A 12701-nucleotide genomic window follows, 5' to 3' on the forward strand; every position below is an offset into this window, starting at 1 on the left:
GACAAGGTTCCTCATGGAAGGTTGGTTAAGAAGGTTCAACTGTTGGGTATAAATGCAGGAGTAGCAAGATGGATTCAACAGTGGCTGAATGGGAGAAGCCAGAGGGTAATGGTGGATGGCTGTTTGTCGGGTTGGAGGCAGGTGACTAGTGGGGTGCCTCAGGGATCTGTGTTGGGTCCTTTGTTGTTTGTCATGTACATCAATGATCTGGATGAAGGGGTGGTAAATTGGATTAATAAGTATGCAGATGTTACCAAGATAGGGGGTGTTGTGGATAATGAAGAGGATTTCCAAAGTCTACAGAGTGATTTAGGCCATTTGGAAGAATGGGCTGAAAAATGGCAGATGGAGTTACAATACAATACAATACAAATTTATTATCATTTGAGCCCCAGTGAGACTCAAACGAAATGTTGTTTCCACAGCCATACAAACAAAGACACTGTCTTACAGACATACACATAATTAAATCCACACAAACATCCATCACAGTGAAGCCACTGTGATGGAAGGCAAGTCTTTTCTCTCCCCTGTTCTCCGTGTCTCTCCCGATGTCCAAGCCCCAGGCGGGCGATGATGAGTCCCACGGCCATTTTAGGCCGCGCGGGGCGATTTACGGCATTTACAACATTTACAACATTTAATGCTGATAAATGCGAGGTGCTACACCTTGGCAGGACAAATCAAAATAGGACGTACATGGTAAATGGTAGGGAATTGAAGAATACAGTTGAACAGAGGGATCTGGGAATAACCGTGCATAGTTCCTTGAAGGTGGAATCTCATATAGATAGGGTGGTAAAGAAAGCTTTTGGTATGCTAGCCTTTATAAATCAGAGCATTGAGTATAGAAGCTGGGATGTAATGTTAAAATTGTACAAGGCATTGGTGAGACCAAATCTGGAGTATGGTGTACAATTTTGGTCGCCCAATTATAGGAGGGATGTCAACAAAATAGAGAGAGTACCGAGGAGATTTACTAGAATGTTGCCTGGGTTTCAACAACTAAGTTACAGAGAAAGGTTGAATAAGTTAGGTCTTTATTCTCTGGAGCGCAGAAGGTTAAGGGGGGGACTCGATAGAGGTCTTTAAAATGATGAGAGGGATAGACAGAGTTGATGTGGATCAGCTTTTCCCTTTGAGAATAGGGAAGATTCAAACAAGAGGACATGACTTCAGAATTAAGGGACAGAAGTTTAGGGGTAACATGAGGGGGAACTTCTTTACTCAGAGAGTGGTAGCGGTGTGGAATGAGCTTCCAGTGGAAGTGGTGGAGGCAGGTCCGTTGGTATCATTTAAAAATAAATTGGATAGGCATATGGATGAGAAGGGAATGGAGGGTTATGGTATGAGTGCAGGCAGGTGGGACTAAGGGAAAAAAAGTTGTTCGGCACGGATTTGTAGGGCCGAGATGGCCTGTTTCCGTGCTGTAATTGTTATATGGTTATATGGTTACATCACCGTCTATACCTCTCATTTCCCTTTCCCCTGACTCTCAGTCTGAAGAAGGGTCTCGACCCGATACGTCACCTATCCTTTTTCTCCAGAGATGCTGCCTATCCCGCTGAGGTACTCAAGAGTCAAGAGTGTTTTATTGTCATATGTCCCAGACAGGACAATGAAATTCTTACATGCTGCAGCACAACAGAATATGTGAATATGTTAACATTGTATATAACGGGGAAAAAAAAGAAAAAGTTCAATAAATAACAAATATAGTGCAAATAACAAATAATAATAATTTGCAGTTCAGAGCTCAGAGCATATTCAATGTTGTGTTTAATAGCCTGATGGCTGTGGGGAAGAAGCTGTTCCTGAACCTGGACGTTACAGTCTTCAGGCTCCTGTACCTTCTTCCTGGTGGCAGTGGTGAGATAAGTGTGTGGCCAGGATGGTGTGGGTCCTTGATGATTTTGGCTGCCTTTTTGAGGCAGCGACTGCGATAGATCCCTTCGATGGTAGGGAGGTCAAAGCCAGTGATGGACTGGGCAGTGGTCACAACTTTTTGTAGTCTTTTTCGCTCCTGGACGTTCAAGTTGCCGAACCAGGCCACGATGCAGCCAGTCAGCATGCTCTCTACCGTGCACCTGTAGAAGTTTAGGAGAATCCTCTTCGACATGCCGGATCTCCGTAATCTTCTCAGGAAGTAGAGTTGCTGATGTGCCTTCTTTATAATTGCATCGGTGTGCTGGGTCCAGGAAAGATCTTCTGATATATGCACGCCCAGGAATTTGAATTTATTGACCCTCTCCACCATCGTCCGGTTAATATAAACAGGATTGTGGGTCCTCATCCTTCCCCTGCTAAAGTCCACAATCAGTTCCTTGGTCTTGGTTCAGTTGAGAGCCAGGTTGTTGTGCTGGCACCATTTGGTCAGTCGGTCGATCTCACTTCTATACTCTGACTTGTCCCCATCTGTGATTCGTCCAACCACAGTGGTGTCATCGGCGAACTTGATGATGGAGTTTACACTATGACCGGCTACGCAGTCATGAGTATAGAGTGAGTACAGCAATGGGGCTGAGCACGCAGCCTTAAGGTGCTCCCGTACTAATTGTTACTGAGGATGAAGCGGTTCCTCCAATTCGAACAGACTATGGTCTGTGGATGAGGAAGTCGAGGATCCAATTGCAGAGGTATGCGCAGAGGCCCTGTTCCGTGAGTTTGGTAACCAGTTTGGAAGGGATGATGGTATTAAACGCCGAGCTGTAGTCTATAAACAACAGCCTGACGTAGGTGTTTTTATTGTCCAAGTGGTCCAGTGCGGAGTGGAGAGCCAGTGAAATTGCATCTACCGTTGACCTGTTGTGGCGGTATGTGAACTGTAGTTGGTCGAGGTTCTTGTCGAGGCAGGAGTTGATGTGCGCCATAACCAATCTCTCAAAGCACTTCATCACCACAGACGTTAGTGCCAATGGTCGATAGTCATTGAGGCACGTCACCTTACTCTTCTTGGGCACCGGTATTATTGATGCCCTCTTAAAGCAGGTGGGAACCTCAGACCTCAGAAGTGAGAGGTTGAAAATGTCCGTTAAAACCTCCAGCCCATTAGTCTGCACAAAGAGCTCCAGTTTTTTTGTATCTACCTTCAAGAGAAAAAAGCGAGTTCCTTTGCACCATGTCGCCGAATACTCTTTTGAGCTTCCACGTGTATATGATGGAGCGGATACAGACTGGTTGATCACAGCCTGCTTCAGAAATTCAAATGCTCTGGAGCAAAGGAGGTAAAAAGGGGATAGACATTGCTTGGCCCATCATGGACACTGACCTCTCTACAATTGAAGTGATCTACAAGATGAGCTGCTTCAAGAAGGCGTTTAATATCATCAACGACCCACACGACCCTGACAACACATCTCCTCAGCTCTCGTGCTCATTGATTAATTAATCGCAGGCAATATACTTGCTCCTTCCCCTTAAGGCCCAATGGAATTAGACTGGAGGGTGAGTCACGATATAGTCTAGTTTATTGTCACGTGTACCGAGGGACAGCAAAAAACTTTTGATGCGTGCTAACCAGTCAGTGGAAAGACAATACATGATTACAATCGATCCATTTACAGTGTACAGATACATGATAAGGGAATAACGTTTATAATAATAATAATAATAACTTTATTTATAAAGCGCTTTTAGACAACATCAGTTACCACAAAGTGCTGTACATGGGAAGTCAACAAAAAGTTATTACAAACTACTAAAACCATTAAGACGACAGGACTATAAAAACAGTAAAAATTAAAAGACATTAAAAGCACTAAAACAGGAACAATGTCTCAACCAGTGTCGAAAGCCAGTGAATAAAAGTGAGTTTAGTTCAAGGTAAAGCCAGTAAAGTCTGATCAAGGATAGTCATGAGGTAGATAGTAGTTCAGCTCTGCTCTCTGGTTGTTGTTGGATGATTCAGTTGCCTGATAACAGCGGGAAAGAAAGTGTCCCTGAATCAGGTGGCGTTTACAGTGTATAGTTACATGATAAAGGAATAACGTTTAGTGCTAGGTAAAGGGGCTGTCCCACTGCAGTGACCTAATCCGCAAAATCAGAAGAGTGCCTTCGACCTTCAAGCTCGAGGGCACTCGCGTGAGAAACTTCGAGCTGGATCGACTGTCAGCGATGAAACCGCGAGCTGGATCGACCGACCGCACACACAAACACATCGCAAAGGCGGGGGACAGGGAAAGCGGGGGAGCGCTGTCTGAAATTCACACTCACGATGAAGAGGAAGGTAAAAGACGGCTGCACAGTGTATGGCAAGTCCTTTAGAGAGCACGGAGGTGGGGGGGGGGGGGGGGGGGGGGGGGGGGGGGGGGTGGAGAGAAGGGGAAAAACTCCAATGAGCCAATTAAAATGCCCGGTCAGCGAAGGAGATTGCCTACGGCTGCCCTCGACTGCCTGTAACTACATAGCGACCCCACTCCACTACACTGCGAGTTCAAAAGAACCATGCCGACCAATTTTAACACAGAAAAATTTGCAACATGCTGAAAATTTTTCCACGACCTAGCTGAGGCTGCGAGTATGCGGGAACTTCCCTCGAGCATGAAGGAGAGTTCCAGTGACTTCATAGGACCTCCTCGTGTTGACCATGCTGCGAGGACAAACTCTTCTAAATTCGCAGATTAGATCAGCGCAGTGGGACACCCCCTTAAAGCCAGTAAAGTCCGATCAAAGAGATCCTCAATTCAATGATTATTTGTAGAATGTTTATATTCTCTCAAGTTTTCAAGTTCTACCAAACTCAAGTTTTGCAAATGAGCAATGTAGGTGTAAATTGTATCACTGGCATTTGGCATCATTGTAGTAAATGTAGTATTTACTATTCACTCTCATCTAGAAAGCCAGAGACTTGGTCGATTCCTTAGACTTTAGAGATACAGCGTTGAAACAGGCCCTTCAGTCCACCCCGACCAGCGATCACCCCGTACGCACACTAGCAATATCCTACACACTCGGCACAATTTAAAATTTACAGAAGCCAATTAACTTACAAACCCATATGTCTTTGGAGATAAACACAAGTTGCTGGAGTAACCCAAATGCTGCCTGTCCCGCTGAGTTACTCAAGCATTTTGTGTCTATCGTCAGTTTAAACCTGCATCTGCAGTTCCTTCCTATGTGTGTCTTTGGAGCTTAGTTTTGAGATAACAGTGCGGAAACAGGCACTTCAGCCCACCAAGTCCGCACCGACCAGCGATCCCCGCACACTAACGCTATCCTACACACACTAGACACAATTTCCATTTGCAGCCATTCATTTAACCTGCAAACCTGTACGTCTTTGGAATGTGGGAGGAAACTGGAGCACCCCGGAGAAAACCCAGAAAAGGTCACAGAGAAAATGTACAAACTCTGTACAGACAGCACCCGTATCAGGAACGACGCCGGGTCTCTGGCGCTGTAAGGAAGCAACTCTACCGCTGCACCACCGTGCCACGCTTGTCTGTTGCAAACATGGGAGAGATTTTGGTATTTGCATTCGATTTTTAAACCTACGTGTGTCTCTGTTGGGGAAAAGCCCACATTTTGACTACAGGTTTCATTAAATTAAAACACACATATATATATATATATATATATATATCTTACAATTGAACTTAGTTATTTATGTTATGACATCGGTTGGAAGCTGCATACCAAATCTCGTTGCGCTTATGTGCAATGACAATAAAATATATTATTATTATTAGTAAGTAAATAAGTTTATTGGCCAAGTATTAATATACAAAGAATTTGCCTTGGTGCTCCGCCCACTAATAACATGACATACAGTGACAGTTATGAATAACTCAGAAAACACAAAACATTAATAATAATAAAACATTAATGATAAAACACCATTGATCAAGCAAGTGAACCAACAAAATACCAGATCAAAGGGAGGCTACAGATTTTTCGCTGTTATGTAGAGCAACTATTCGTGGATAAAAGATGTTTTTATGTCTGGCTGTGGCAGCTTTGACAGTCCAGAGTCGCCTTCCAGAGGGAAGTGATCCAAAGAGTTTGTGGCCAGGGTGAGAGGGGTCAGAGATGATCTTGCCCGCTCGCTTCCTGGCCCTTGCAGTGTACAGTTCGTCAATGGAGGGAAGGTTGCAGTCAATAATCTTCTCTGCTGATCGGACGATTCGCTGCAGCCTCCAGGTGTCGTGCTTGGTGGCTGAGCCCAACCAGACCATGATGGAGAAGGTGAGAACAGACTCTACGATGGCCGTGTAGAATTGGACCATCATTGCCTGTGGCATTTTGTGCTTCCTCAGCTGCTGCAGGAAGTACATCCTCTTGTGTGTCTTTTTGACTGTGGAGTCGATGGTAGCCCCCCTAATTAAGGTCCTTGGAGATGATGTTTCCCAGGAACTTAAAAGACTCCACTGATGTGACTGTGGTGTTGTTGATGGTGAGTGGGGTGAGATAGTTATGAAAATGAAAAACATGAAGAAAAATAAGAATGTTCCACTCAGATAGTTTGAGGATGTAGGTAACTGGTATCATGAACACTGAGGCCAGTTAGTTAGTTTAGCTGATTGGCACTTGTACTGTTGCATGCTATCTAGTCAATGAAAAGACTACATGAATATTTCTCTTGGGCAACTTACAGCCAGTAGTATTAATAATGATTTCTATAACTTCAGGTAGCAAAGGCATTCCCTCTCTCTCCATCCCTCCCCCACCCAAATTGCACCAGCTTCTCGTTTTCACCCAACAAGCAGCTAACAATGGCCCGTTTCCTTTATCATTGTTACTTTTTTTACATATCTTTCATTCATTGTTCTTTATCTCTCTACATCATCGTCTATTGAGGGAGTGCAGTGTAGGTTTACAAGGTTAATTCCCTAGATGGCGGGACTGTCATATGCTGAGAGAATGGAGCAGCTGGGATTGTAGACTCTGGAATTTGGAAGGATAAGGGGGGATCTCATTGAAATATAAGATTATTAAGGGTTTGGACATGCTAGGGGCAGGAAACATGTTCCCGATGTTGGGGGAGTCCAGAACCAGTAGCCACAGTTAAAGAATAAGGGGCAAGCCATTTAGAATGGAGATGAGGAAACACTTTTTCCACACAGAGAGTTGTCAGTCTGTGGAATTCTCTGCCTCAGAGGGTGGTGGAGGCCGGTTGTCTGGATACTATCAAGAGAGAGCCAGATAGGGCTCTTAAAGATAGCGGAGTCAGGGGAGATGGGGAGATGGCAGGAACGGGGTACGAAGTGTGGATGATCAGCCATGATCACATTGAATGGCGGTGCTGGCTCGAAGGACCGAATGGCCTACTCCTGCACCCATTGTCTACTCTGCCAATGTGTCTCCTTTCCCTTATCCAAAGCACACTCTGAAGAAGGGTATCAACCCAAAAGGTCACCTATTCCTTCTCTCCAGAGATGTTGCCTGTCCGGCTGAGTGTCTCCAGCTTTTTGTGTCTATCTTCAGTTTAAACCAGCATCTGCAGTTACTTCCCACAGATCACAATCAAACCGTTCATAGATACAGGATATAGGGAATAATGTTTGATTCAAGATAAATTCCGATTAAAAATAGTCTGAGGGTCTACAATGAGGCAGATGGGAGATCAGGACCGCTCTCTAGTTGGTGGTAGGATGGTTCAGTTGCCTGATAACAGCTGGGAAGAAACTGTCCCTGATTCTGGAGGTGTGCCTTCTCACACGTCTGCACCTCTTGCCTGTTGGGAGAAGGGAGAAGCAGTGGCCGGGCTGAGACTGGTCCTTGATTATGCTGGTGGCCTTGCCAAGACAGCGTGAAGCGTAGATGGAGTCAATGGTCAATGCGTAGACATAAAATGCTGGATTAACTCAGCGGGACAGGCAGCATCTCTGGATAGAAGGAATGGGTGACATTTCAGGTCAAAACCCTTCTGCATTGGTCCAGTTCAACCAACTGGACGTTCTGGGCAAATCTTCCCCCAGTTCAGTTTGATATTTTCACCTCTTCTTTCCTGAGTTGTGCTGGATTGCTTTCCCAGCCAATTACTGTTCCAGTTATTTGACCATCCTCAACTTTGCAGCTAAACTCAATGGTATCACATTCCTTCAGCAATTACTGAATAGAAATTGAGTCTAGTCCTATTTAATTCGAGAGGATTTCCATAGATGCTGCCTCACCCACTGAGTTTCTGCATTTTTGTCTACCTCCGATTTTCCAGCATCTGCAGTTCCTTCTTAAACATTAAGATTAATCCAAGCACCTTGTCTGCAATTAGATTAATTAGAACGTGATGCTGGGAACTGTTCATCAAAATGGAATATTGCAACACCTTTAGTGCAAGACTATTGGAACCTTTATTTTGATTGTTTCAGGATCCCCGTCCACAATTTGATCTTGCTCTTTAATTAAAGTACCAGTAGAAAACTTGAAAAAAATGTCCTGGGTAATCTTCACAGCACAGCGCCTATAAGCAGTGCAAGAACTTGTTTCGATTTTTTTTTTAAACTTAAGAAAAGTGAATTCCATTGTTTCATAAACATTAAAGAAATATTGTCTTAATTTGGGCGGAAAAGTTTGATATGCATGGCGTTTTACAGACCTGTAAACGCACGCTGCTGCAAGTCATTCCCTCTGTCGCTACACATGAAACTGAAACACTCCTGGCCACAGCCCATAACATCAATTGCATGTGCCCTGCTAATTGATTTTGTCCTGATGCAATACATCTTCACCTCCCCCACTAATAAATCCACTTTTTGGTTAACTACCAGATTAGCATTCCCTGCCATTTAGCATTGAAATACATTTGATTCATGCATTGAAATGAAAAGCGAGATAGAGAGTAGTAGTTTGTAGAGTGTTGACTAACTTTCTGCAGCCTACGGTGTATGTGTGTTTGTTTGTTTGTTGGGTGGGGAATGTGTTGAGGAAGCAATCGATTGTCCAGGGACAGGGTGGGTGGGAAAGAGAGGGGGGGTCTATTAGTAATCAGGAAGATGCGCTACACCTGGCGTCGCTTGGTCGACTAAGAGCGTCGTTGGGACGGTCTAATGCCTTCATGTAGAGCTGGGCAGGAGAGAGACACAGGCAACATTATCCTCCGTTAGGGCTCTGCGTTGTTCAAGTATAGTGCAGAGGGTTTTTTTTATAAGCTTTTTTTTAAGGAAAAGAATGGTCCTGCCCCATGGCGGGGTGAAACCATGCAGCAGGGGGTCAGGAAATACTTTGGGCAGAAGTGTCTGAGTGAAGTGACCATGGACGAGTATTTGAGCAGCCAGGGACTCTACCGCAAACTCACCGCCAAGGATGGCTCCTGTCTCTTCAGGGCGGTCTCCGAACAGGTAACTATCTCCACAGCCAAAGTTCCCACCCTCTGCTAAAACAAAAAATCAGCAATTTGGCTTTGCAAAACGTTAAATATTTACCTTTTTGCGTCGTGTTGAAGGCCAGACGTTTACTTTTTGTTATACTTTCTTCAATAAACAAACTAAAGGGTTTCCATTTGTTTGGCAGTTGTTTCTGACACAAATCCATCACTTGGAGATCAGAAAAACCTGTGTTACCTACATGACGGTGAACCACTGCAAATTTGAGACGGTGAGTATTTGTGGACTATGTGTGATCTGAGTGCTGGATGCTCATTTTTGTAAATACTATTTTAAGTCACTGTGCAGATATGTGGTTAAATTATGATGTGTATCTTTAAATATTATTCTAAGCAAATAATATTTAGCTTTTTTTGGTCTGGAATTACAGCAAGGAAACAGGCCCTTCAGCCCATGTTGACCAGTGATCTCCTGATCAACTGGTTCTGTTATCCTATTTTCTGATCCACTTCCTGCATTAGAGGCATTAAAACAAAAAATAGAGGCCAATTAGCCTACGAACCAGCACGTCTTTTGGATGTGGGAAGAAGCCAGAGCACCTGGAGGAAACCCACACTGTCCCAAGAAAGTTGTAGAGTCATACAGTGTGGCAACGGGCTCTTTGGCTCAACTTGCCCACACCGACCAACACGTTCCATCTACACTAGTCCCACCTCCCTGCATTTGACGCATATCCCTCTAAACCTATCCTATCTGTGTACATGCTCAAATGTTTCTTGAATGTTGTGATAATACCTGCCTCAACTACCTCCTCTGGCAGCTCGTTCCATAAACCTATATATATATATATGTGTCTGTGTGTATATATTTATTTTTAAAATAAAGTTTCCCCTTGGGTTCCTATTCACATTTTTTCCCCCTCCAGTTAGATATCTATTTAGGAACTTGCAAACTCCCAACAGAGAGCACCCAAAGTCAGGATTGAACCTATGTCCCTGGTGTACCTGAGGCATCGGCTCCACCTGCTGCACCACTGTGTTGTCCATTTTTTTGTAATTTTTTTTTTAAAGTTCCTCTGCTCCTGACACTCCCAAAGGTTTGGTCCTGGGAATATGCGCTCTTGTAATTTTGTCCGGATTAAAGGAGGTGCCGGACCATCAGTTGCAGGAAAATCGTTGGCGGACCTGGATGTAGTTCAAGTTGCATTTATTGTCACATGCACCCAATTGGTACAGTGAGATTTGAGTAACTGGGCAGAGTGCAGGTACTGGCTCCTGGACTCGCCAAAGTTAACAAAATTCTATACTTCTCCACAAACTGTTTCTCTTCTGAACGGCAAAATTGTTAACAAAGTATAAATTGGTTGGAAAATAGAATGTAGGAAGTTGCTTTATAATCTGTAAAATCGTTGAAATTGATTGGTACATTTTGTTGCATTTTCCCAAAAATATGGCTGAACTTAATTTTTTTTTTTTCTTTTCTCAGTTTATTGATGGTTCTTATGAAAAGCGCATGGAGCGTTTGGCTGACCCCAAGGTGTGTACTTGAACCTCACCTGTTACCTCTGGGTTGAACTTCAGATGCCCTTGTGTCTATGGGTAGTCGCTCTTTGGGATTCTAGAATTGTATTTGAGCTATAGGTTGGGCAGGCTGGGATTCTATACCTTGGAGCGCAGGAGGATGCAGGGTGAACTTATAGAGGTGTACAAAATGTTGAGAGGAATAGATCGGGTAGATGCACAGAGTCTCTTGCCCAGAGTAGGGGAGTCGAGGACATAGGTTTAAAGGTGATGGGGAAAAGATTTCACAGGTATCTGAGGGGTATCCTTTTCACACAAAGGGTGGTGGATGTATAGACCGAGCTGATGGAGGAAGTAGTTGAGGCAGGGTCTATCCCAACATTTATGATAGTTAGACGGGTAATAATAATAATAATACATTTTATTTATGGGCGCCTTTCAAGAGTCTCAAGGACACCTTACAAAACTTTAGCAGGTAGAAGAAAAACATGTAAGGGGAATGAAATAAATAGTAGAGACAGAAAAAAATGTAAGGATATGGACCAAATGCGGGCAGATGGGAATAGTGTAGCTGGGACATGTTGACCGGTGTGGGCAAGTTGGGTCGATGGGCCTGTTTCCACGCTGTATCACTGACTCGCTGGGGGAGAAATGCAGTAGGAAAGATTTATTTTAAAGAGTTTTTAAAAAAAAAAAATGTAGATCTATAAAAGGCTGTCTGGTATTTATCCAAAATAAACTTCAGACATCTTGTCGATCAATATTCCAAACATTTGTTGTATAAACTTGGTTTCTTTTTTTTAAGTTTGTATTCAAATTTTGTGCGTTTTGCAGGAATGGGCCGGTGTCCTGGAGATGAATGCTCTCTCTCTGATGTACAAGTAAGTATGGGGGGGGGGGGGGATTGAGGAGAAAAATTGGTGAGTGGTTACAAAGATGTGGTACTCCCAGTGGAGAAATGTTCTTCCATTAAAGATGGCTGACTAGAACAAGTCCAGGGTGGGAGTTTCTGGTTAAATGTAGTGTACCTCCATGTGATCAGAAGCTACTGATCAGTAATGTGTGTGACTTGTGCCCTGCTTCAGTGGATATTTGACTTAAATAGGACCTTTTGATGATATTGCAGTTTGACATGGTTTGCTGTCAGTAATAGCGCAAAGTGCTGGAGTATCACAGTGGGTCAGGCAGCATCTTTGGAGGGAATAGATGAACATTGTTGTGTCGGGATCCTTCTTCAGACTGATTTATTGTAAGGGGGGGGGGGGGAGAAAGCTGGAAAAGAGATAGCGGTGGGGGGGGGGGAGAGAAAGGGTCAGAACAAAGCCTGGCAAATGATGGTCGGATAGACACAAAGTGCTGGAGTAACTCTGCAGGTCGGGCAAAATCTCAGGAGAACATGGATCGGTGACGTATTGGGTTTGGACCCTTCTTCAGACTGTCTAAAGTTGGATTCTGACCTGAAACGTCAACTATCCATGTTCTCCAGAGATGCTGCCTGACCCGCTGAGTTACTCCAGCACTTTCTGTCCATCTTTGGTATAAACAGGCATCTGCAGTTCCCTTCTACACAATTGATGGATGGATAAATGTGGGGGCGGGGGGGTGTTGATTAGCAGACGGGTGGAGTAAGTGACTAAGGGAGGAGGTGTAATGGAGACAATGGTCTTGTAGAAGGAGAGGAGTGAAATGTATGTGTCCTCCAGAGGTGCTTTCTGAACCACTGAGATACTCCAGAACTCTGTCCTTATGAGTGAAATGTAAAGACCCGTAAGGATATAGTTGGATGGGATGGGAGTGAGAAAGATTGGTGGGAGAGTGGTAGAAATGGGTGTGTAACGGTGTGGGTGGATAGGGAATATTGTTGGTAGGTGATATTAGTGGCTTATTAATCCATAAAATGCCATGTTAATGAAATCCTGTT

At 44.0% G+C, this 12701-nt stretch overlaps 1 protein-coding gene across 1 annotated transcript in view; it reads left to right on the forward strand.

Annotated features, from left to right (window-relative positions):
* alg13 (ALG13 UDP-N-acetylglucosaminyltransferase subunit) overlaps window positions 1–12701 on the forward strand; it is a 70684-nt gene that overhangs the window by 12181 nt on the left and 45802 nt on the right. The window contains exons 5-9 of the mRNA XM_055644186.1: window positions 4023–4080; window positions 9042–9275; window positions 9448–9531; window positions 10746–10796; window positions 11615–11661. Coding sequence (XP_055500161.1) covers window positions 4023–4080; window positions 9042–9275; window positions 9448–9531; window positions 10746–10796; window positions 11615–11661 — 474 coding nt within the window. The remainder of the gene's footprint in view (window positions 1–4022; window positions 4081–9041; window positions 9276–9447; window positions 9532–10745; window positions 10797–11614; window positions 11662–12701) is intronic.

Source organism: Leucoraja erinacea, chromosome 12 (genome assembly GCF_028641065.1).
Source record: "Leucoraja erinacea ecotype New England chromosome 12, Leri_hhj_1, whole genome shotgun sequence".
In the NCBI taxonomy this organism is placed as follows: domain Eukaryota; kingdom Metazoa; phylum Chordata; class Chondrichthyes; order Rajiformes; family Rajidae; genus Leucoraja; species Leucoraja erinaceus.